Source organism: Lissotriton helveticus, chromosome 1_1, assembly GCF_964261635.1.
Source record: "Lissotriton helveticus chromosome 1_1, aLisHel1.1, whole genome shotgun sequence".
Taxonomy (NCBI): domain Eukaryota; kingdom Metazoa; phylum Chordata; class Amphibia; order Caudata; family Salamandridae; genus Lissotriton; species Lissotriton helveticus.
The window spans coordinates 1842199500-1842226936 of record NC_136057.1 but is presented as its reverse complement, the minus strand read 5'-3'; the positions used below and the strand labels follow the sequence as shown (position 1 = coordinate 1842226936).

Genomic DNA, 27437 nt, shown 5'->3' with positions numbered 1-27437 from the left:
AAAAAACTACTGCAAAGAACTAGTAAATTTGTAACTGGTAGATAGGTTTTAGGACATTCACAGACAACAACACATGAGTACCAGGAAAATAAGTAATGTCACAGTAATAAGACTACTATAGTGACATTGTATATCTATCTGTACATGAAGACATTATTGATAATCTGTGGTTAAAAAATTATATTTCACTGTACAGTTGTGATATTTATTTACAAACCACATTTGGTATTGGTGTCAGGAGTGGCGTATAAAAGATCGCAGTTAATAAAAAAAGAAAGTCATTATAAAAGCCAAATCCTTCAAATAGTATGATTATTCCATCACTGGGACACCGACCAAAGAGGATACCATTAAAAGAAGACACAATATAAAAATATAAATTGAAGTAGCATTTCTTACCATACCGGGTCAGCATTCACAGCATCATCAAAGCATAAAATATATAAACAGAAGCATCCAACCACCAATGCATGGAATGAGGACACAGTGCTGAAAAATAAATGCAGTGGTTAGGACTAATGTAATTCGTAGTATTACAAGTAGTGTGTGTATAGAATATCTGCATAAATATTAAAGTCACAAGTTAGAAAGAAGCTATGCATTAGTGGCCCTGACGCTAATCTACTGTGGCCTATATACTTGTAAGCCACAATTACTCACACCATATCAATGAAGAGCTGTCCCTCATACTTGCCCCTGAAACCACTGCCCCTAAGTTTCAAACAGGTGGCTTGTGTTGTCTCCCTATACTTGATCCGTAGTTCGCAGTAGGGAACCAGAGATAGGCGCAACATCCACATCACAAACAAGGTTATCCTTTTTCCACTGGTCCCAGTGGAAAATGTGCGTATTACGAAACGCTTACAGATCCTGTACAAGAGTCCGCACAGATTTCTCTGCAAAGCTACTGAGGTACCTCTTCCTTTTTTCTTTTTTTCCTGTTTCCTCTCCTTTTTTATTTCTTTTTACTATTTTCCTTTCTGTGACGTGTTCTCCTAATTTAGACTAACCTCCCCTTTATATATATGTGAAATTATGTACTGACATAAAACTGCTAATTTGACTGTAATATTACAATCAATGGATATACCACGAGGTCTCTCATAGATTAAGGACATGGTATTAGCCTTCAGCCAGAACAGTCTATAAGGATTTCCATTCTTAGATGTGTTGCACATGGTCTGCTGAAAGATCATCAGTCTTAGATGGGGAGCAACTGTGACTAATATTATCCCCGCCCTCCCTTGCCTATTGACTTCTATTTTTGATCAGCTTTTTCAAATCTGATGTTCAGTTCTCAGTTTTTGCCATCTGTGCTAGAAGTCTACTATTCTAAATGTATTGTCCTCTCATTCACCATTTTGATATCTTACCTAACTGTTCTCAATTCTCTCAAGGTAAAACCATAGCCACTCAGGTGATGTGTGCCTAATGACACATGGTCATCTATCTTCAGTGTTTGCTTCTGGCCTCTCATGACAGACATCCTCTCTGCCCTCCTTCTTAATGTTTTCTACTTCTGGTTTTCCAAGGCATGCTGACACAAATGTGTCACTAAAATATTCAAATTCTATGCTCGAGCCTTCTTGAATGAATTATTTTCACTTCATGCTCTCTGGGTCGCAGTGTCCAGCTGGAAGGGGCACTGTCATGAGAGAAAACATTTTCTCTCCAGGGAGAAATATCATGCCAGTCAAACCCACAAACTCTGGTAGTCTGTTCCCAAAATATTCCTAATGAGCACAATAGCACAGATTCCTCAGTCCTCCCCTCGATGGGATGGCTGCTCTTTCTAGTTGAGGTCACATTCCACCCTCATGGATTTGGCATATTCTCTTTCAGGCAATGTGGTGTCCATTCTCAGGAGAGCACAGGAAAGGTCAGAGGCAAAAAACTGATGTGCAGGATCTAACAGGGTATGGAGGCCCATGGTGTTGAAGGAAGAGCCCCTTCCTAGAGTGAACAGCCCACCACTGCCCCCAAGCCCATGTAACTCTACCTAACTTATCACCAGCATTCCCCAATCCCTAACGCACCATGCACGTTTCACAATTAGCAACTTTAAGTCAGAAATGTCTCAGTAATGGGATGCTCTGTCAAGTAACTGTCCTCTGGTCAAACAGTTCTGGATAGCCCTCACTCAATGCCCAGCAACTTCCCAGGCCAGGCTGCCCTTCAAGCACAATCAGCAAGATTCTTGCGGAGAATGCAGCAGCTTGCAAATCAAACCTCTTTCTGTTCCCGTTTGAATCTTGTCTGTAATCTTGCAATCATTGCGACTTTCTTTTTTGCCTTAAATGCTGCTCATGTATGACTTGCCCAGTCATAAGAATAGCTCAGGTCTGGAGAAATCTTTTTGTTGTTTTGTGTTGGATTGCACAGTAAACAAAACAAACCTACAGCACTGAGCAGTAAAATGTAAAAAACAAACAATGGTAAAAAGAATACATTGCTGGTTCACCACCAAGTAATAATTTACCGTGAATTCCATTCAATTTTCTGCTTAGAGTCCAGCCTCTTAAATCCAGACGTTAAGCGAGATGAAATCCAAGCGCTAACGACATGGAACAGTAGCTGAAACACCACAAAGCTTGTTACTGAAATGCCAATTGTAAGCTTACTGAAGGTCGGCATGATTCACAAGATCTGAAACTGAAGAGAAGATATACTCAGCGTAAGAAGATTGTGTCAGCAAGCAAATCATAGTCACAACCTTCTTTACTATGCGACATTAATGATTCTCTTGATCAACATTGAACGTTTTGTTTTATAGAGGAATGTTGTTGACATGAGAACCCAAAGTTTAACTTTATTTGTTGTCTATTGCTATCCATCATAAAAAATATAATACATTTTGTGTCAGCTTAAGTCACTTTTACTATGTTACTTCTCCAACTCTTAGACTGTGAAGTCTTTTTAACAGATTTTAGTCCCACAATATTTGTATTTACTAAGACCCAATTAATAGCGCCCTGGAGGAAGGTGAAATTTTCATCACACCCAATAAAGTCCGAGCCCAGGCATTAATTTGGTGCAATAAATAGCCCCTATTCCTAGGTTTGGGGAATAACAAGCAGATATTGGTGCTTTCCAGACCAAAATCCTCATGTCCCTGTATGTACCGACATGTTTACTCTAGCAAATTTCAGCAGATTTGATCTGGAACTATGGGGATGGGGTGCTTTATATGTGGAGTTTAATATGCAAATTTTATTTGCATACAAAATGCTTTTACTAATAATGTGCAAAGCTTATGTTTAAGTAAAACATATGCTAGATGCAAAATTAGTAGTAGGTGATCATACTTAAATATTGTAGGCCTAAAATGAATTAAAAGTGCTGATTTAAGTTAGCCTAAATATCAACACCATGCTAAATGAATAATACATTACCATTGAAAGGCCTGTTTTTCACATTGAATAGTTGTTTGTCCACAATGTGTTTCTCTTTTTTTCTAATGCTGTACTTTTTCATAAGCCTCCTATTAGCTAGTGATTAGGTGTTTGTTTTGTATTAGACAACTGATAGTGAGTTCTCACCGAGAGAAGAGGTGACTGGAGGAATGACTCATGGGAAGAGCTGTCTGGACCGCAAAACATAAACAATGTAACTTTTTAAGTTTTAATATCTGAAAGCCTATTGTGCACCCTTGAAAATATGGGGAGATAACTTATTCTCAGGAGTTTGAAAAACCCCCTTACAAAGAGGGAACGAAAACGCTTGAGGAAAGCAAGGAAAAGTAAATTAAATAAATCCTGCCCACAAACATCATTGATACCCATCCAGATTGGACATAACAAAGAAGAAGACATTTTCTGGGGTGCAGCCAGCACATTTGACCATAACACCTTAACAAAAGAGGCTGTCGTTCCAAGAAATCCTAAACCTCAAAAAAATGAAACCCAACCAAAAAGTTAAATATATGATATATTCAAACCTCGGTTAGGCAGGAACCTAGTAACATAATAGGCAACAACATTCAAATAATTAGCACAATTCAAGCTTCACATGAAATAAAGACAAAACAAGTGAAATCAGTACTCAGGATGCTGATATCAGTGGGATTGGAGCAACAGAGGAACACCGGAGCAACAAAGAATCCAAAACAAGTTTACAATCCCTTAGAGACAGAGAGGCAGTTGAACGCACTGAACAGAATCAAGTTGAACAACTCCATTGAGTGGCATCATATCAAGAAGGTCCAATGGAATAATCAAAGAGGACCCCAATTGACCGAACAAAAACACAACCGATTGCTTCTTATACCAAATGTCATGAACAGATAGAGCTGGTCCCACATTATATCTCGAGGGGAGCCCACAACGTATTAAACAGAAGCGCAATATTAAGGCTACTAGAAACTCTCGTAGCCCAGAGACACATTAAATCCAGAGACATTAAAAGAATGGATTTCAAACCTAATCCTAATCGAACAGGGTCTGAAACCACAACAGCAACTTGGATAGATCACTCTAACAGATTCTGAGGCACAAGGAGACCTCTGCAACATGGGGAGTAGTATAAAATGATACCTATCGTCACCATTCATTTTTTGACAGGTGGGAATGCCCCCCGCAAGAGATGTAGGAGCCAGAAGTCCCGCCCAAAAGTCCCGCTCCGGAAATCCAGGGCCGGAAATCCAGCCACTGAGGGTCGGCCCCTGAAGGGCAGCCCCTAAGGGGTCCAGGTGAAGTGCGAGTACCCTGCACACTGGAAATAATGGATGTGTAGGTGTGTCATAGGTGTAGAGTGATGGTGTGGGGTGCCTAGGGCTAACTGCAAGGCAGGCAGTAGGGCCTACTAGGGGTGTTTAGGGTTGTGGGATGAATGAGCAGAGACTTACCTGTGTGCGCCATGTTTGTTGGGCAAGCCGGGACATGTCCGGGCATGCAGGGACATGTCTGGGCATGTTCAGCGCGTAGTTACGGCTGCTGGCTGGTGTTGCTTGAGCTGCGGCGATGTTCATCTGTGGAATGGGAGCCCTAGAGTGTTGCTGGGTCTTTTTGGAGGTAGGCCAGCCCCCTAGGAGGCGTCTCTGATGCCTAGGGAGTTCCTGAATGGTGGCCTCTGATGTAGGGGCATAGCATAGCAGGCCAAGGGCAGGAATTCCATTGGCCCAAGAAGTGGCGGGAAGCTAGACTGTTGGTTTGCTGGGGCAGTAATTTTGCCGCCTAATTTTTAAAGGTCTGGACTGTGAAATGCCAGTAGTTATGAAAATAAAATAAAAATTAAAGGCATGTGTTGTGCAATTATGGCTTCTTTCTACGTGGGAGTAATATGTTAGGGATGATAAATATGGACAGTATGTAAACCAGCAGATGGGGGCCGTGTAACATGCCTGGGCACTGCTTTGTAACATGGGGGATTGTGCTGCAGCAAGCCTAGACATGTAGTTTTCCAATGCAATATTTTGCACAGCCTAACTGTAAAGTCTCTGGTGTAAAATGATGCCAGTTATGAAAAGGAAAATAAATAGAATAAAAAATAAATGAAGACAAGTGTTATGCAAATGTGGCTTCTTTCTCAGAGGGAGTAATGTGTTAGGGGTTATAAACAGGGGCCAGAATGTAAGACAGCTGGGGGCTGTGTAACAGCCCAGTGCATGATTCTTTAACAGGTTAATGTGTTGTCACATACCTAAACAGTAAGGTTGCTAGTGCAACATCATACACAGCCAAAGTTGAAAGTCTCTGATGTAAATGACACTAATTATGAAAAGAAAAAATAAATAAAGTCCTGTGTTATGCAACTGAGGCTTTAGCTCGACGTCTGAGTGTGGGGACATGGCTGAGAAACATGGCATTCTTATACAGCAGGCGTTAGTGTTCAGCAACATGTACAGGCATATTTTTGTAACGGTAAAATATGCTGCCACAGCCCAGAAAGGGTTGGATGGTGCAAGTTCCACAAAAGGCGGCAAACCAACCAGTCATGGAGATGTAACAGGGCGAGAAAAAAATGCTGCTGCAGCCCAGAAAGAGCGCGACGAACCAGAGTTTCATAAGAGCTGCAAAACTAAAATGTAAGTTTGCTGGTGTAACATTTTTAGCGCCTAATTTTAAACCGCCTAAAAGACTGTTATGACACGAAGAGGCTTCTACGTGGGAGTCAGCTGTCAGGGACTGATAAGAACGACCGTCTTGTGAAAGAGTGGCGCCAAATGTGCACATGGGACTCTTAGGCGGGGACAGTGCATACGAGGGGCAGTGAAAGTATGACATTTTAAAGGCGCTCTTTTACATCTAGGAGTGTGCAGAGGAAAAATTTAAATAGGGAGGTAACTACACATGCACTCTGAAATTTGTTGGAGCACCTAATTATATCTTTGCGAGTAAACAGGCTTTGGCAGAAGACTACAGAGTTAACATGGAGCAGAGGGGAAACAGCCACGCTGATGAAGCACACTCAATACTTAATGTAAGTATCTATCGATTTTGTTTTTATTCTATAAGGCAGTTCTGGTATTTGATAAAAACTTTAGACAAGGAATAACTGTAAAATAAGCATGCATATAGGTATTTTTGTAGTACTATGTCATAGAGACCTAACAGCTTTAAGAGGGTAAAAATTACAAAATAAAACAATGCCTTTTAAACACATACCTTAAATGTTGGTGGTCTCCGGCGTCTGCTGTATTACAAGGGGCCAGTTGTGGTAGGTGCACTGGCTGCTGCTCTGCGCACTTGTTCTACCCCAGACACTACATTTTATTGACTGATTGCCTTCTCCTGCTGCATCTTCTGGGAGCACACTCCTCAGCATACTGATACACGATCTTTACGTAACACAGCTAGCATTCCAGTACTTGTAGTGCTGGCTATTCTCAGTCTCATACTGTTTAGGGGCAGTATAGTAATGTTATTGGGAAATCGACAATGACAATACTTCCTTTCAGCATTCTATGCATGTTTGCATTCATTTGAGAAGACTACTGATGTTTTCAGGGTGAGTGTGCCATGATGCTGTTAGTCTAATACATTTGTATTTTACAGAAGCCAGGATACAAAGTGCACATCCGAGTGCTCAGACAACACCACTGCATTTAACAATTATAGACATGGCATTACATTCCTCAGCACCCTGCCAATGTATCCCCTTATTTGGCACCGCTGATAGCCTCCTCGTGATTGCCTTCTATTCAATCCATTGCAGTATTGACAACACTTGTTTATTGTAGTTTTACTGCTTTGACTCCATGTCTCATAGATACACAGGTTTTGCTCTCTTGATCTCAGTTGCAAAAATTGTACTCGGTCGACCATTCTTTGCAGTGGTTAATTTGTAAAAAAATAAGTGCTGGGGCTCTTGTCAGGAGGCAGCTTGTACCAGCCCATTTCTCCTTTTAGCACCGCCTAAAACAGAACCAACTACCAACCACGAAAGTGGGGAGAGGGTGTGGCGTAATGACCAGAGTTGCTGACTTCGGCACAGGGGATCCAGGTATGAGCCACGGCATTGGCTCAACATCCTGCGATTCCGGACAAATCACTTAATATCCCTATGCATAAATGAATGTGTCCTTAACTGGTGCTAATGAAAAGCACTGGTGTTGATGATTAAGCGCCAACTGAGCACTGGAAAACAACGGCTCAAATTAAGCACTGCTTCTTTGTGCTAGAGCTAAAACATACATGAACCTGTCTATCTGTGGAAGCTATTCCTAAATTAAAGTGCCTTGAAGTACATGAACTGAGGCAGGAGGACAGATCCATACTCCCATACACAGAGTATACTCATTGTGTTGTACATTCCCAAAGGTGCCATCCAGTGTAGATAGAAAAACACAAACCTCATTTTGTCCACACCTATATCACTCACAATTACCAACAACTGGTGCCCCGGGTGTTGGAACTAGGGGTGCAGCAGGTGCTACAGCACACCCAGACCTGGAAGGAGTTAAGAAAGGTGATGGAAAACAGTGAAGCCTTTCAATTTGTGAAATTTTCAAACAGCATTAGCTGTGTGCTCAAAAGCAGTGAAAGATCAAGGGAACTTAAGGAGAGCCCAGAGAACAAAGGTATGCCACTCTTTTGAGAGGGTGATATCAGATTACAAGAACGAGCCACATGAAAGGTACTAATGTAACCAATAGTTCCTTTTTAAAGTTTCAAAAAAGAATAACTGGATGCACAGCAATTCTCGTAAAAGCTGTTTGAGCTTTATGGTGCTCCGTGCTCCGGGGTAGCGCCCTCCAACTGAAGGCGTAATGGATCACTGTCTAAGGTTGCATTTCCCTGTTGGGAGGTGTCCCCCGGGCTACACACTTGTCCTTAAATAAAGGTTTCAATTGCGTCTTTCCACAGTTTTGTTGACTAGGTAATAATATAAAAGATTACTCGTTTACGTTTTCATCTTGTTTTATTCACAAGCGTGTATTTTCTTATTATTTGTTTATTCCGTCACAATTCCAAATGAATGCACTCTTATAATCCCAATGCATTTCGGCATGTTTGAATGCCTTCTTCTGGGGATATATGTTCTATAAATGAAAAAAGAAATATACTCGATATACATGTAATAATCTTCAAATTATGTCTTAAAGTATTAGCAGCTATCATATAGTTCAACTTATATTAGAAAGGGAAAAATTGAAGCATTTCACCGTGTGGGAATCGCTATCATAAGTGACTGGTCCTGACAGGGTAACGTGCTGTGGTGGCGTTGTAGCGAGATATTGAAGCGTGATTTAAAAAGTGATGTGACCGAAAGTGCTCGAATGCTGATTATTTGGTCAATGTGCTCAAAAATCAAGTAGACCACAAGAAACGCGAGTTAAAGAACCAAAAGTGCTTATATTTAAACGTGCTCATGCTTACAAGTTCCAACACCGGTATTGTAAACGCGGCGACGGGAGTCTTACCGTGGCGTGCAGACGCTAGGAGGTGAAAGTGGGTGTGGCTCGATTCTGTGCCGGGTTAGAGCATGGCTTAACCTCGGAAGTGTATTAAGCTGTGTTGGTTGCTAGGAAACGTCGGATTTCTCGGCTAAGAGGCGTGGTACGCTGGTTAATACTGCCGTGATGGGATGCGTGTAGTAAACGGGTAATGGTGAGTGTTAGTATTAGAAAGAGGCGTGTTAAAACAAGAGTGGTGAATGTTGATCGAACCGGTGTGTGTGTACGTAACTATGGATCACAATACTATATGGCTGACCATTTCATATAAAAGAACGCTAGGTAGCATACAAGTATATACGATTCTATCGAACAAAAGAAAATTGACATAAAAATTCAACATAAAAGAATAAAAAATTAACATAAAAAATAAACATGAAAAATTATCCATCAGTCGCATGTAAGTCCATGAATATATTGTGTTTTATAAATAGCATGAAAATTCCACACGGTCATTAAGGCCGAATGGTTTCATGCTTGAAAGCAAAAAAATCCAGTAATTTTCCCTTTTGAGTAGTTCAGTGTGGTTGTCTTTGCCTTCTTGCTTGACGATAGTTTCCAATGCGCAAAAGCGCAATTGGCTGATGCCATGCCCTGCTTCCAAAAAATGTTGTGCTACAGTGGATTTGATATGCTTGTTTCTTATGTTGGACTTATGTTCATTAAGACGTGTTTTGAGCTTTCTCTCAGTTTGACCAACATAAAGTTTGCCGCATGGGCATTTCAACACATAAACCAAGTTGGATGTGTCGCATGTTGCTGTTGCTCTGATCTTTATTTGGTGTCCTTTCATTGGATGACTGATGGTTTGTCCTTTCATCACGCTGTTGCAATGGTTGCAATTCCAGCAGGGACTAGTTCCTTTGAATTTGATGATAGTGCGATCAGAGTGTTTGATAAGCTCTCCTAGGTTTTTTGCTCTTGTGTAGGCGAAGGTGGGTTCTATGTTGAAGATGTTATTAAAGTCAGGTTCAACTCTGAGGATATCCCAATGTCTCTTGATGATTTGCTTGTATTTTTTGCTGGCAGTGGAGTATTTGGAAACTACCGTGATGGATTCTTTTTTGGGAACGCTAGCACTTGTCAATAGTTCACTTCTGTTTTTAAGTGTGCAGCGTTGTTGGGCCTGCTCGAGGACTTGGCGTGGGTAACCACGCAACTTGAATCTCTCTGTCATGATTTGCATCTCTTGTTCAAATTGAATGGTGTCAGATGTGATTCTCTTGGCTCTGATTAGTTGACTGTATGGCAGATGATTTTTAAAAGGCTGCGGGTGGAAACTTGAATAATGTAATGTATTATTTCTGTCTGTTTGTTTCCTGAACAAACTGGTTACAAATCCAGTGGTTGTGTTGGTAATCCTAACATCAAGAAAAGCTATGGATGTAGTTTGAATTTCGTGGGTGAACTGTACGCGTTGGTCGATGGAATTAAGTAGAACCAGTTCCTCTTGTAATAATTCTGATGATCCTTGCCATATTAGGAAAATATCATCGATGAATCTTACGAACAGTTTCAGATGGTCTGTCCACAATGGTTTAGAGAGAATGTGATCTTCTTCAAATCTATGCATGAAAATATTCGCATAGGCAGGAGCTGCCGAATTTCCCATTGACGTACCTGTCAATTGTTGGTACCACTCTTCTTTCCAGACAAAGTAACTGTGAACTAAAGTAAATTCCAATAGTTCCATAAGGAAGATCTTAAGATCATCATCCAGTTGCGTTCTTAACAGACAATACTCTATTGCTTCTATACCCATGGAATGGGGAATGGATGTATATAGGGATGTCACGTCTACCGTGCACAATAGAATGTCACTGTGGTCTTCAATGGTTACAAGATTGAGTTTGTTGAGGAAATCAGAGGTGTCTCTTATGAAGGTTGGTGTTGCAGTAACTATGGGTTGAAGGTACTTATCCAGAAATTTTCCTACTGGCTCATGGATACTTCCGCAAGTAGAGACTATCGGCCTACATGGCGGTTGATGTAAATTTTTGTGAATTTTGGGAACCAGAAAGAATTTAGGACTCTTGGGATGTTGGGTGGTAAGGTATTTTTTAGTTTTGTCAGCAATCACTCCTTTATCCAGTGCCGTGTTGAGAATTGCATCTAGCCTCTCTTTGAATTGTGTAGTTGGATTGAATTGTAGTTTAAAGTATGTATTTGTATCCGCGAGGTGGAGGGATGCCTGGTTGTCATAATAGGTCGTGTTGAGAATAACAATTGCACCGCCTTTATCTGCCTTTACGCATGTTATTTCTTTTTTGTTTGAAATGGACTTCAAGATATTGATTTCCTTAATAGTGAAATTTTTGTTCCTCGATCCAGATTGGCAATTGAGTTTTATTAAATCATTCTTGACTAAGGTTTCAAATGTGTCCAGGCTTTTGTGTGAAAGCGGAGCTAAGAAAGTACTTTTTGGACGAAGTCCTTTGAGTTGATCATCTTGAGTTGAAATGGGCGTTTGTATCACATTCTCAAAAAAATGTCTTAGCCGTAATTTCCTCATTAGTTTGAAGAAAGAAATTTCGAGTTCCAACTTGTTTGTTCGAGCTGTAGGTATGAATGACGTGCCTTTTTGTAAGGTGTTGATTTGTATTGGGCTAAAATGAAAGTCTGAAATGTTGATGACCAGGTTCATGTTGTTTCCCCTTGGTTTTCTCTTTCTTGCTCGTCATGTTCCGTGTTTGAGGGGGCTCTTTGGTTTTTTCTTTTTGCCCTCCTGGGTCTTCGTGTAAATCTTGGCCTACCTCTAAAAAAGACTCCGTAGATGTAGATGGTGTTTCAGATGAAATTGCGGTGGTCTGAATGTTACTGGTTTGTTTTGGTGGAGGAAATCGTCCTCTCCTTCCCTGTTGATTCCCTGTGTCGCCTTCCAAGGAGGACGTGTCTGTGTTGGCAGTATAGGGTTTATTTTGACGGCGTTTAGCATAGATGTCTGCCCATGTGTAGACCTCTCCCATCTTATAGTCAATGGTGTCTCTACTTAGTTTCCTTGCTTTTCGTTCGCTTACCTCAGCTGAGTGTTTAGCTAGTTGTTGCTTGATATCGTCCATGATTTTCGTAAGTTCCTCAGCAGAATAAGTGCTTTCCAATTCGGTTTTTACTATAGCTATGTCTCTGGATAGTTCTTCTAGGATGCTTGACAATTCCTCAATTATCAACAATATTAGATCTAAACTGCATTTGTTTAGGATGGCATACCATCGGTCTTTGAACTTCTGAACGTTTTTACATAAAGAAGGCTTAAGTGGTATCCTCAGGCCCCTCGGGATCCTTTGTGCCTTGTGGTACTTGACCATTGTGCTCGCATGCAGGCGTTGGTTTATCATCTTTTTGGACAGATATAACAATTGTCTTACATTTTGTTCTTTAGTGCGACTGGTGGATAATTCCGTGGTTTCTTCATCAATGAGTGCATAAATTCGATTAACTTCCTCGGCGGTGTAAGCAAAGGTTTCTGCTCTGGTATCCGTAAGATTAAAGATTTCATCCATGTTTTGGGTGCGTGCTATCCGGTAAATGTCAGATAAGTAGAATGATCAAAAAGGAATAACTGGATGCACAGCAATTCTCGTAAAAGCTGTTTGAGCTTTATGGTGCTCCGGGGTAGCGCCCTCCAACTGAAGGCGTAATGGATCACTGTCTAAGGTTGCATTTCCCTGTTGGGAGGTGTCCCCCGGGCTACACACTTGTCCTTAAATAAAGGTTTCAATTGCGTCTTTCCACAGTTTTGTTGACTAGGTAATAATATAAAAGATTACTCGTTTACGTTTTCATCTTGTTTTATTCACAAGCGTGTATTTTCTTATTATTTGTTTATTCCGTCACAATTCCAAATGAATGCACTCTTATAATCCCAATGCATTTCGGCATGTTTGAATGCCTTCTTCTGGGGATATATGTTCTATAAATGAAAAAAGAAATATACTCGATATACATGTAATAATCTTCAAATTATGTCTTAAAGTATTAGCAGCTATCATATAGTTCAACTTATATTAGAAAGGGAAAAATTGAAGCATTTCACCGTGTGGGAATCGCTATCATAAGTGACTGGTCCTGACAGGGTAACGTGCTGTGGTGGCGTTGTAGCGAGATATTGAAGCGTGATTTAAAAAGTGATGTGACCGAAAGTGCTCGAATGCTGATTATTTGGTCAATGTGCTCAAAAATCAAGTAGACCACAAGAAACGCGAGTTAAAGAACCAAAAGTGCTTATATTTAAACGTGCTCATGCTTACAAGTTCCAACACCGGTATTGTAAACGCGGCGACGGGAGTCTTACCGTGGCGTGCAGACGCTAGGAGGTGAAAGTGGGTGTGGCTCGATTCTGTGCTGGGTTAGAGCATGGCTTAACCTCGGAAGTGTATTAAGCTGTGTTGGTTGCTAGGAAACGTCGGATTTCTCGGCTAAGAGGCGTGGTACGCTGGTTAATACTGCCGTGATGGGATGCGTGTAGTAAACGGGTAATGGTGAGTGTTAGTATTAGAAAGAGGCGTGTTAAAACAAGAGTGGTGAATGTTGATCGAACCGGTGTGTGTGTACGTAACTATGGATCACAATACTATATGGCTGACCATTTCATATAAAAGAACGCTAGGTAGCATACAAGTATATACGATTCTATCGAACAAAAGAAAATTGACATAAAAATTCAACATAAAAAAATAAAAAATTAACATAAAAAATAAACATGAAAAATTATCCATCAGTCGCATGTAAGTCCATGAATATATTGTGTTTTATAAATAGCATGAAAATTCCACACGGTCATTAAGGCCGAATGGTTTCATGCTTGAAAGCAAAAATATCCAGTAATTTTCCCTTTTGAGTAGTTCAGTGTGGTTGTCTTTGCCTTCTTGCTTGACGATAGTTTCCAATGCGCAAAAGCGCAATTGGCTGATGCCATGCCCTGCTTCCAAAAAATGTTGTGCTACAGTGGATTTGATATGCTTGTTTCTTATGTTGGACTTATGTTCATTAAGACGTGTTTTGAGCTTTCTCTCAGTTTGACCAACATAAAGTTTGCCGGTGTTGGAACTTGTAAGCATGAGCACGTTTAAATATAAGCACTTTTGGTTCTTTAACTCGCGTTTCTTGTGGTCTACTTGATTTTTGAGCACATTGACCAAATAATCAGCATTCGAGCACTTTCGGTCACATCACTTTTTAAATCACGCTTCAATATCTCGCTACAACGCCACCACAGCACGTTACCCTGTCAGGACCAGTCACTTATGATAGCGATTCCCACACGGTGAAATGCTTCAATTTTTCCCTTTCTAATATAAGTTGAACTATATGATAGCTGCTAATACTTTAAGACATAATTTGAAGATTATTACATGTATATCGAGTATATTTCTTTTTTCATTTATAGAACATATATCCCCAGAAGAAGGCATTCAAACATGCCGAAATGCATTGAGATTATAAGAGTGCATTCATTTGGAATTGTGACGGAATAAACAAATAATAAGAAAATACACGCTTGTGAATAAAACAAGATGAAAACGTAAACGAGTAATCTTTTATATTATTACCTAGTCAACAAAACTGTGGAAAGACGCAATTGAAACCTTTATTTAAGGACAAGTGTGTAGCCCGGGGGACACCTCCCAACAGGGAAATGCAACCTTAGACAGTGATCCATTACGCCTTCAGTTGGAGGGCGCTACCCCGGAGCACCATAAAGCTCAAACAGCTTTTACGAGAATTGCTGTGCATCCAGTTATTCCTTTTTGATCATTCTACTTATCTGACATTTACCGGATAGCACGCACCCAAAACATGGATGAAATCTTTAATCTTACGGATACCAGAGCAGAAACCTTTGCTTACACCGCCGAGGAAGTTAATCGAATTTATGCACTCATTGATGAAGAAACCACGGAATTATCCACCAGTCGCACTAAAGAACAAAACGTAAGACAATTGTTATATCTGTCCAAAAAGATGATAAACCAACGCCTGCATGCGAGCACAATGGTCAAGTACCACAAGGCACAAAGGATCCCGAGGGGCCTGAGGATACCACTTAAGCCTTCTTTATGTAAAAACGTTCAGAAGTTCAAAGACCGATGGTATGCCATCCTAAACAAATGCAGTTTAGATCTAATATTGTTGATAATTGAGGAATTGTCAAGCATCCTAGAAGAACTATCCAGAGACATAGCTATAGTAAAAACCGAATTGGAAAGCACTTATTCTGCTGAGGAACTTACGAAAATCATGGACGATATCAAGCAACAACTAGCTAAACACTCAGCTGAGGTAAGCGAACGAAAAGCAAGGAAACTAAGTAGAGACACCATTGACTATAAGATGGGAGAGGTCTACACATGGGCAGACATCTATGCTAAACGCCGTCAAAATAAACCCTATACTGCCAACACAGACACGTCCTCCTCGGAAGGCGACACAGGGAATCAACAGGGAAGGAGAGGACGATTTCCTCCACCAAAACAAACCAGTAACATTCAGACCACCGCAATTTCATCTGAAACACCATCTACATCTACGGAGTCTTTTTTAGAGGTAGGCCAAGATTTACACGAAGACCCAGGAGGGCAAAAAGAAAAAACCAAAGAGCCCCCTCAAACACGGAACATGACGAGCAAGAAAGAGAAAACCAAGGGGAAACAACATGAACCTGGTCATCAACATTTCAGACTTTCATTTTAGCCCAATACAAATCAACACCTTACAAAAAGGCACGTCATTCATACCTACAGCTCGAACAAACAAGTTGGAACTCGAAATTTCTTTCTTCAAACTAATGAGGAAATTACGGCTAAGACATTTTTTTGAGAATGTGATACAAACGCCCATTTCAACTCAAGATGATCAACTCAAAGGACTTCGTCCAAAAAGTACTTTCTTAGCTCCGCTTTCACACAAAAGCCTGGACACATTTGAAACCTTAGTCAAGAATGATTTAATAAAACTCAATTGCCAATCTGGATCGAGGAACAAAAATTTCACTATTAAGGAAATCAATATCTTGAAGTCCATTTCAAACAAAAAAGAAATAACATGCGTAAAGGCAGATAAAGGCGGTGCAATTGTTATTCTCAACACGACCTATTATGACAACCAGGCATCCCTCCACCTCGCGGATACAAATACATACTTTAAACTACAATTCAATCCAACTACACAATTCAAAGAGAGGCTAGATGCAATTCTCAACACGGCACTGGATAAAGGAGTGATTGCTGACAAAACTAAAAAATACCTTACCACCCAACATCCCAAGAGTCCTAAATTCTTTCTGGTTCCCAAAATTCACAAAAATGTACATCAACCGCCATGTAGGCCGATAGTCTCTACTTGCGGAAGTATCCATGAGCCAGTAGGAAAATTTCTGGATAAGTACCTTCAACCCATAGTTACTGCAACACCAACCTTCATAAGAGACACCTCTGATTTCCTCAACAAACTCAATCTTGTAACCATTGAAGACCACAGTGACATTCTATTGTGCACGGTAGACGTGACATCCCTATATACATCCATTCCCCATTCCATGGGTATAGAAGCAATAGAGTATTGTCTGTTAAGAACGCAACTGGATGATGATCTTAAGATCTTCCTTATGGAACTATTGGAATTTACTTTAGTTCACAGTTACTTTGTCTGGAAAGAAGAGTGGTACCAACAATTGACAGGTACGTCAATGGGAAATTCGGCAGCTCCTGCCTATGCGAATATTTTCATGCATAGATTTGAAGAAGATCACATTCTCTCTAAACCATCGTGGACAGACCATCTGAAACTGTTCGTAAGATTCATCGATGATATTTTCCTAATATGGCAAGGATCATCAGAATTATTACAAGAGGAACTGGTTCTACTTAATTCCATCGACCAACGCGTACAGTTCACCCACGAAATTCAAACTACATCCATAACTTTTCTTGATGTTAGGATTACCAACACAACCACTGGATTTGTAACCAGTTTGTTCAGGAAACAAACAGACAGAAATAATACATTACATTATTCAAGTTTCCACCCGCAGCCTTTTAAAAATCATCTGCCATACAGTCAACTAATCAGAGCCAAGAGAATCACATCTGACACCATTCAATTTGAACAAGAGATGCAAATCATGACAGAGAGATTCAAGTCGCGTGGTTACCCACGCCAAGTCCTCGAGCAGGCCCAACAACGCTGCACACTTAAAAACAGAAGTGAACTATTGACAAGTGCTAGCGTTCCCAAAAAAGAATCCATCACGGTAGTTTCCAAATACTCCACTGCCAGCAAAAAATACAAGCAAATCATTAAGAGACATTGGGATATCCTCAGAGTTGAACCTGACTTTAATAACATCTTCAACATAGAACCCACCTTCGCCTACACAAGAGCAAAAAACCTAGGAGAGCTTATCAAACACTCTGATCGCACTATCATCAAATTCAAAGGAACTAGTCCCTGCTGGAATTGCAACCATTGCAACAGCGTGATGAAAGGACAAACCATCAGTCATCCAATGAAAGGACACCAAATAAAGATCAGAGCAACAGCAACATGCGACACATCCAACTTGGTTTATGTGTTGAAATGCCCATGCGGCAAACTTTATGTTGGTCAAACTGAGAGAAAGCTCAAAACACGTCTTAATGAACATAAGTCCAACATAAGAAACAAGCATATCAAATCCACTGTAGCACAACATTTTTTGGAAGCAGGGCATGGCATCAGCCAATTGCGCTTTTGCGCATTGGAAACTATCGTCAAGCAAGAAGGCAAAGACAACCACACTGAACTACTCAAAAGGGAAAATTACTGGATTTTTTTGCTTTCAAGCATGAAACCATTCGGCCTTAATGACCGTGTGGAATTTTCATGCTATTTATAAAACACAATATATTCATGGACTTACATGCGACTGATGGATAATTTTTCATGTTTATTTTTTATGTTAATTTTTTATTCTTTTATGTTGAATTTTTATGTCAATTTTCTTTTGTTCGATAGAATCGTATATACTTGTATGCTACCTAGCGTTCTTTTATATGAAATGGTCAGCCATATAGTATTGTGATCCATAGTTACGTACACACACACCGGTTCGATCAACATTCACCACTCTTGTTTTAACACGCCTCTTTCTAATACTAACACTCACCATTACCCGTTTACTACACGCATCCCATCACGGCAGTATTAACCAGCGTACCACGCCTCTTAGCCGAGAAATCCGACGTTTCCTAGCAACCAACACAGCTTAGTACACTTCCGAGGTTAAGCCATGCTCTAACCCGGCACAGAATCGAGCCACACCCACTTTCACCTCCTAGCGTCTGCACGCCACGGTAAGACTCCCGTCGCCGCGTTTACAATACCGGTGTTGGAACTTGTAAGCATGAGCACGTTTAAATATAAGCACTTTTGGTTCTTTAACTCGCGTTTCTTGTGGTCTACTTGATTTTTGAGCACATTGACCAAATAATCAGCATTCGAGCACTTTCGGTCACATCACTTTTTAAATCACGCTTCAATATCTCGCTACAACGCCACCACAGCACGTTACCCTGTCAGGACCAGTCACTTATGATAGCGATTCCCACACGGTGAAATGCTTCAATTTTTCCCTTTCTAATATAAGTTGAACTATATGATAGCTGCTAATACTTTAAGACATAATTTGAAGATTATTACATGTATATCGAGTATATTTCTTTTTTCATTTATAGAACATATATCCCCAGAAGAAGGCATTCAAACATGCCGAAATGCATTGGGATTATAAGAGTGCATTCATTTGGAATTGTGACGGAATAAACAAATAATAAGAAAATACACGCTTGTGAATAAAACAAGATGAAAACGTAAACGAGTAATCTTTTATATTATTACCTAGTCAACAAAACTGTGGAAAGACGCAATTGAAACCTTTATTTAAGGACAAGTGTGTAGCCCGGGGGACACCTCCCAACAGGGAAATGCAACCTTAGACAGTGATCCTTTTTAAAGTTTGCCAACATCGCAAAGAAGAATCATTTGAGTCTTTAAATTGGGAAATGTGGAGACAGACATGTGTTAAAGTAGGGTGCGAAAACAAACCAATCCACAAATTATTTTACCCTTGCATACATGCATGGCTAAAACCACTCTGATTTATTAATGGTCTCTTCTAACTAACTCATTTCTTTAATATATTTTTTTTTAAATAAATTGACACAATGTATTCACATGTTTCATAATATCGCACCATGATGCAAACTGAACCACATTTTCACTAAAAAAGGTCTCCGACTATCATTCACCCTCTTCCATCCCTTCAGGTCCCCACTTAATACTTTTTGTCATGCTCATTTGATACACTTACTTGTTCAGTAACAGCAGGATGCTCTTAGAACACCTACAGTTTTAGCGTGCTGAAGCCCCTGGCCAGCATTCTGAATCAGAAAAGTGTTCTAGCATCACTGATGGCTTTTCAGAGCTCATGTGACATTGTTCACCAGATGACCCCTTCCAACTTCCCTGGGAAGCAGATCCTACGTTGGTTTAGGGCGTAGAGCACTACTGCGGATGAGTCTAGACCTTCCACATTCTAGATGACAGAAGATTTTTGTTTTCCAAATCCTTGTGCAATTAAAAGTGTCTCAGACCAAGGTAGACATCCCTCCATCGCAATAACGACCTTTAAAATCTACATACTTAGTGTGTCAAAATAGGACTTTCTATGGTGTATTGAGCCGAAGAAGAAAATGGACTTTGATATCCAGAAAGTGGGGAAGTACACCTGATACTGTGTTAGTAGCAACCGTGTAAATAGGAAAGAACTCTTTGTTATGTTATGGTAGGTGTTTTTATTTAGCCACCCTACACTGTTTACATGGTCTGTTAACACCCTTAAGTGTTATGGCAGTTTGCTCTCCAACAGAAGGTTCATTTATTGGGGAAATCAGACTTGGGTATTCCTGATTTGTTGTCAGTGTGTTTGTGGGGGCTTTGCTCAATTTGCACGGTGGTGGTGTGTCTCTATCCCTGAGCCTCGAGTTTATTGTTTGTCCATTTGTGGATGTAAGCAAGTAGATGCCTCTGGGTGAGGGCTGTGTGGTTTGCATTATATTTTTATATTATACTACAGCTCTGTTTGGCCCAGCAGTGTGAGGTTTTGCTGGAAGAGATTTGCCATAATAGATAGATGGTTTATACTAGATGTTGAACACCCTCATTTTCTGTGTAAGACTTCTGTCTTGTTGTAACTTGTGTAAAGAAGCAGGTTGGTATGGTTTAGACTGGTTGTTGTTGCAGTGGGTGTTGTAGGTTGGTGTGGCGAGTCAAGTGTGGTTTTGGCTATTGTACTACAATGAATTGTATAGTAATTACATTGCAATTTAGTGTGGTAAGGTAACATATGGTGTTATGAAGCATTTGGTGATGTGGTACACAGATCTTTAAGGTGAGATGTAATGATATGGTATGCCAAGGTCTGAGAAAGTGTGGCATGTTGTGGTATTGAGTGTGTTGAGAGTGGTGTGGTACTGAGAGATGTGGTGTTGAAAATTGGGGCCGTGACATGATGGCATATGTTAGTGTATGAGCTGTAGTGAGGTAGACTGAAGTGGAGTGGTGCAATACGAGATTGTCTTGTGTGGTATGTTGGTGTTCGATGGTGCGGTGTGGTGATATGTACTGAGTGAACTTTGTTGTTGTATAGTTCTGCTGTGCTGTGATGTGCAATGCAATTGCTCTTATATGGATAGTTGTGGTATTGAAGGGCACGTTTACTGCATGGTGTGGTGTAGACTGATGTGGAACCATAGGGAACGATGGGAGGGGTTGATAGAAGGGTGGGGTGCAATATGATTGCCTGTGATGTGGCTTGGTATAAAGTGTGGGATGTTGTAATCTGGTATAAGTATACTTGTATCCGGTGGTGCAATGTGTAGGATGTTGCATTTTGGTGTGGTGTAGATTGGTGTGGTGTACAATAGTGTGGTGTTAGATTTTGTGGTGCTATGGCTTATGTGGTATGGTGAACAGGGAGGTGTGTTGTGGTACAGTAGGGAGGGTTGTATATCATAGAATGTATGGTCCTGTGTGGAGGTATTAAGTCAAGGAGGATGCTGTGGTGTGGTTTTCCTAATGGCAAAGCCATTGTACACTTCAGCTGAATTGGGGATTGTTGGTTCCAAATATATATTCCTCAAGTAATTTATCTATTACCCCTCACAAAGCTTCCTTGGTGTGCCTTCCTGCTGGCAAAGGAATAAAATCTGCCTAATAATTGATCATATCTCCATAAGCACAGATTACACAGACTCCTGGTTCCGTTCTTTGTTGTGTGTAGCCACTATAAGGTGACAGTTTTTTTTATCTCCTGCATCTACTAGCGCTTGGACTTGTCTCCTGATAGATCTAAAGCCTGCTTGAAAGGAAGAGCTTGTGCTTCTGCAAACAACACAATGCTTCCTGAAAAACATGTTTGAATGTTTATGCTAGTGTTTCCTAAGACACACTCAACCAAGATGACCCATTCACCACAATCAAAAGCATTGTGGTCCTTGAGAGATTAACATTAAAGGTGGCCTATTTTTGGAGGTGTTCTTCGCTGCTCCATTTTGGAAATATTGAGCCATTAGAAAAAAATCTATTCTTGGAGAAATAAGTGGACCTTTACAGACATTAGGAGTGGGTGATAACTTCAAATATTTCCCAATTTCCAATCTTGAGCACAAGGATTGGCGCAAGCTTTATTAATGGCTTCCTGTAGGCCTACCCTGGTATGTTGCTTTGCTCATCTTACAGTACTAGAAGGTAAAATATCTATGAATGACTCCATATATATGTTATCTATAACCTTCACTAGCCAAACCCATCTATACCATGTTTCCTCAGTCTTTGACTCTAAAGAATAATGCCTAGGGATTTCCTTATAAGCCCACATTTCTCACTGAGCACAACTCAGTAATTCTCTTTATTGAGCCCTATTGTAGCTAACATGGCTTATTTAAGGTGTAGCACACACAGGATTAGCGGCCTGACTTGCGGCTTGGACTTCTGCTGATAAAGGAGGTATATTGGCCCCTCAATAGTGCCTAAGAGGCTGCATTCTTAGCCACACCTTCAAAATGAATGAATAAATAAGTAGAGTACTTCCTTGGAACCTATTTTTGTACGATGGAAGATGGTACTTTAGGGTGTACTTCGGGTTTAGCAGCTGATAGTCTAACTAAGGCAATATTTTTTGCACTGTCATTTTGTGCATATATAGCAGTCTAGCCGTGAAGGCTATGTGAAAAGCTTGCTTTCTTGTAGGGCCTTTTGAAAATACTATTTAAGAGCTATTGAAAATGTCTTTGACCTACTGCCACTTGGTACACTGTTGGATCCACAACGGAAGCATCTTCAATCCCACTTCTACCACTACCTAAACATGATTAGAAGGGGTGACACACCAATTGTTAATGTAATTATATAATTAATTAACTCTGTTTCCGGTATAACATGGTCTTCTACTCAGACTGCTATGTTTTCAGGGATCCTAAAATAAGTTAAAGGATTTTTGTTGTTCTGCTATATGATAACAGCATTCACCACAGCACACTCAAAAACACCTCCAGACTATACAATATTAACCCGCATCACTGCCTCCCACAAAACATCACCAGTGCAGCCAATTCCATACCATACTACATCATCACTACACCTGGCACACAATATAATCAGTAAGCTTAACATCACACTATAATGTGTTCAGCACAATGCAACTCACATCACAAAACGTTAGTCCAGATCAATTCTCACCTTATCGGATAGCACCCAGATGCTGGGGAACAAGGGTGAAATCCTAAATGAGACCACCATCCGTCATCTCACACAACAACTCTACACTGCAACCACTCACTACAACCATATACCCCGTCACATTGCCGTACCTCACATAACCCTCGTTGACTTCATACCTTCACACAGGACCATACATTCTATGATATACAACACAACACACCCTACTATACCACAACACACCTCCCTGTTCACCATACCACATATGCCACATAGCAACACAAAACCTAACGCCACACTAATGTACACCACACCAATCTACACCACACCAAATCGTAACATCCTACACATTGCACCACCGGATACAAGTATTCTTATAAAAGATTATAACATCCCACACTTTATACCAAGCCACATCACATGCTATCGTATTGCACCCCACGCACCCATTAACCCCTCCCATAGTTCCACATCAGACTACACCACACCACGAAGCATACATGCCATTTATTACCACAACTATCCATATAAGAGCAATTACATGCAACATTACAGCACAGCAAAACTATACAACAACAAAGTTCACTTAGTACATATCACCACACCGCACCACCAAACACACCAACATACCACACAAGACAAGCTCATATTGCACTATTCCACTTCAGTCTATCTCATAACAGCACATTATATCATGCACCAACATATTCCATCATGTCACATCATCATTTTTCAAGACCACACCTCTCAGTACCATACCACTCTCAACACACACAATACCACACCATGCCACACTTTCTCAGACTTTTGCACACCATATCATTACGTCTCACCGTAAAGGTCTGTGTACCACATCACCAAAGGCCACATAACACAATACCTCACCGCACCACACTAAATTGCAATATAATTACTATACAACCCAATGTAGTACAATAGCCAAGACCACACTTCACTCCCCACACCACCCTATACCACCCACTGCAACACCACATCAGTCCAAACCATACCAACCTGCTTCTTTATTTACATACGTTACAGCAAGACACAAGTCTGACACAGAAAATGAGGGTGTTCAACATCTAGTATAAACCATCTATCTATTATGGCAACACTCTTACCGTCACTTTGCCGCACCTCACAGCACCCTCGTTGAGTTCATAACTCCATACAGGACCATACATTCTATGGTGTACAACACAACACACCCTACTGTACCACAACACCCCTCCCTGTTCACCATACCACATATGCCACATAGCAACACAAAATCTAACACCACACTAATGTACACCACACCAATCTACACCACACCAAAATGCAACATCCTACACATTGCACCACCGGATACAAGTATAGTTCTACCAGATTACAACATCCCACACTTTATACCAAGCCACATCACATGCTATCATATTGCTCCGCACCCATCAACCCCTCCCATAGTTCCCTATGGTTCCACATCAGACTACACCACACCATGCAGTATACACGCCATTCAATACCACAACTATCCATATAAGAGCAATTACATTGCACATCACAGCTCAGCGGAACTATACAACAACAAAGTACACTTAGTACATATCACCACACCGCACCACTGAACACACCAACATACCACACAAGACAACTTCATATTGCACCACTCCACTTGAGTCTACCTCACTACAGCACATTATATCATACACCAACATATTCCATCATGTCACATCATCAATTTTCAACACCACATCTCTCAGTACCACACCACTCTCAGCACACACAATACCACGCCATGCCACACTTTCTCAGACTTTGGAACACCATATCATTACGTCTCACCCTAAAGGTCTGTGGCCCACATCACCAAATGCCAAATAACACCATACCTCACCTTACCACACTAAATTGCAATGTAATTACTATACAACCCAATGTAGTACAATAGCCAAAACCACACTTGACTCCCCACAAAACCCTACACCGCCTACTGCAACACCACATCAGTCTAAACCATACCAACCTGCTTCTTTACACAAGTTACAGCAAGACACAAGTCAGACACAGAAAATGAGGTTGTTCAACATCTAGTATAAACCATCTATCTATTATGGCAAAACTCTTCCCGTTACGCTACCGCACCTCACAGCATCCTCCTTGACTTAATACCTCCACACAGGACCATACATTCTATGATATACAACCCTCCCTACTGTACCACAACACACCTCCCTGTTCACCATACCACATAAGCCACATAGCACCACAAAATCTAACACCACACTATTGTACACCACACCAATCTACACCACACCAAAATGCAACATCCTACACATTGCACCACCGGATACAAGTATACTTATACCAGATTACAACATCCCACACTTTATACTAAGCCATATCACAGGCTATCATATTGCACCCCACCCCTCTATCAACCCCTCCCATAGTTCCCAATGGTTCCACATCAGTCTACACCACACCATGCAGTAAACGTGTCATTCAATACAACAACTATCCATATAAGAGTAATTACATTGCACATTACAGCACAGCAGAACTATACAACAACAAAGTTCACTCAGTACATATAACCACACCGCACCATCGAACACCAACATACCACACAAGACAATCTCATATTGCACCACTCCACTTCAGTCTTCCTCACTACAGCTTATAAACTAACATATGCCATCATGTCACGTCCCCAATTTTCAACACCACATCTCTCAGTACCACACCACTCTCAACGCACTCATTACCACACCATGCCACACTTTCTCAGACTTTGGCATACCATATCATTAAATCTCACCTTAAAGGTCTGTGTACCACATCACCAAATGCTTCATAACACCATACCTTACCTTACCACACTAAATTGCAATGTAATTACTATACAATTCAATGTAGTACAATAGCTAAAACCACACTTGACTCCCCACACCAACCTACACCGCCCACTGCAACACCACATCAGTCTAAACCATACCAACCTGCTTCTTTACACAAGTTACAGCAAGACACAAGTCTTACACAGTAAATGAGGGTGTTCAACATCTAGTATAAACCATCTATCGATTATGGCAAAACTCTTCGAGCAAAACCTCACACTGCTGGGCCAAACAGAGCTGTAGTATAATATAAAAATATAATGCAAACCACACAGTCCTCACCCAGAGGCATCTGCTTGTTTACATCCACAAATGGACAAACAATAAACTCGAGGCTCAGGGATAGAGACACACCACCACCGTGCAAATTGAGCAAAGCCCCCACAAACACACTGACAACAAATCAGGAATACACAAGTCTGATTTCCCCAATAAATGAGCCTTCTGTTGGAGAGCAAACTGCCATAACACTTAAGGGTGTTAACAGACCATGTAAACAGTGTAGGGTGGCTAAATTAAAACACCTACCATAACATAACAGAGTTCTTTCCTATTTACACGGTTTCTACTAACACAGTATCAGGTTTACTTCCTCGCTTTCTGGATATCAAAGTCCATTTTCTTCTTCGGCTCAATACACCATAGAAAGTCCTATTTTGACACACTAAGTATGTGGATTTTAAAGGTCGTTATGGTGATGGAGGGATGTCTACCTTGGTCTGAGACACTTTTAATTGCACAAGGTTTTGGAAAACAAAAATCTTCTGTCGTCTAGAATGTGGAAGGTCTAGACTCATCCGCAGTAGTGCTCTACGCCATAAACCAACGTAGGATCTGCTTCCCAGGGAACTTGGAAGGGGTCATCTGGTGAACAATGTCACATGAGCTCTGAAAAGCCATCAGTGATGCTAGAACACTTTTCTGATTCAGAATGCTGGCCAGGGGCTTCAGCACGCTAAAACTGTAGGTGTTCTAAGAGCATCCTGCTGTTACTGAACAAGTAAGTGTATCAAATGAGCATGACAAAAAGTATTAAGTGGGGAGCTGAAGGGATGGAAGAGGGTGAATGATAGTCGGAGACCTTTTTTAGTGAAAATGTGGTTCAGTTTGCATCATGGTGCGATATTATGAAACATGTGAATACATTGTGTAAATTTATTAAAAAAAATATATATTAAAGAAATGAGTTAGTTAGAAGAGACCATTAATAAATCAGAGTGGTTTTAGCTATGCATGTATGCAAGGGTAAAATAATTTGTGGATTGGTTTGTTTTCGCACCCTACTTTAACACATGTCTGTCTCCACATTTCCCAATTAAAAGACTCAAATGATTCTTATTTGCGATGTTGGCAAACTTTAAAAAGGAGCTATTGGTTACATTAGTACCTTTCATTTGGCTCGTTCTTGTAATCTGATATCACCCTCTCAAAAGAGTGGCATACCTTTGTTCTCTGGGCTCTCCTTAAGTTCCGTTGATCTTTCACTGCTTTTGAGCACACAGCTAATGCTGTTTGAAAATTTCACAGATTGAAAGGCTTCACTGTTTTCCATCACCTTTCTTAACTCCTTCCAGGTCTGGGGGTGCTGTAGCACCTGATGCACCCCTAGTTCCAACACCCGGGGCACCAGTTGTTGGTAATTGCGAGTGATATAGGTGTGGACAAAAAGAGGTTTGTGTTTTTCTATCTACACTGGATGGCACCTTTAGGAATGTACAACACAATGAGTATACTCTGTGTATGGGAGTATGGATGTGTCCTCCTGCCTCAGTACATGTACTTCAAGGCACTTTCATTTAGGAATAGCTTCCACAGATAGACAGGTTCATGTATGTTTTAGCTCTAGCACAAAGAAGCAGTAGAATCAGTGCTTAATTGGAGTCGTTGTTTTCCAGTGCTCAGTCGGCGCTTAA

The 27437-nt window shown here is 40.7% G+C and overlaps 1 protein-coding gene across 4 annotated transcripts in view; it reads right to left on the bottom strand.

Moving 5' to 3' along the window:
- TLCD4 (TLC domain containing 4) overlaps window positions 1-27437 on the bottom strand; it is a 394086-nt gene that overhangs the window by 182385 nt on the left and 184264 nt on the right. For 3 of the 4 annotated variants that reach the window (XM_078641293.1, XM_078641289.1, XM_078641285.1), the window contains exons 2-3: window positions 2480-2652; window positions 400-489 (exon numbers count right to left, since the gene is read on the bottom strand). In XM_078641293.1, the coding sequence (XP_078497419.1) occupies window positions 400-489; window positions 2480-2634 (245 nt within the window). In that variant the 5' untranslated portion in view covers window positions 2635-2652. Of the gene's footprint in view, window positions 1-399; window positions 490-2479; window positions 2653-4843; window positions 4912-27437 lie in introns of those variants that run through there. The other variant, XM_078641298.1, reaches the window with a different exon arrangement.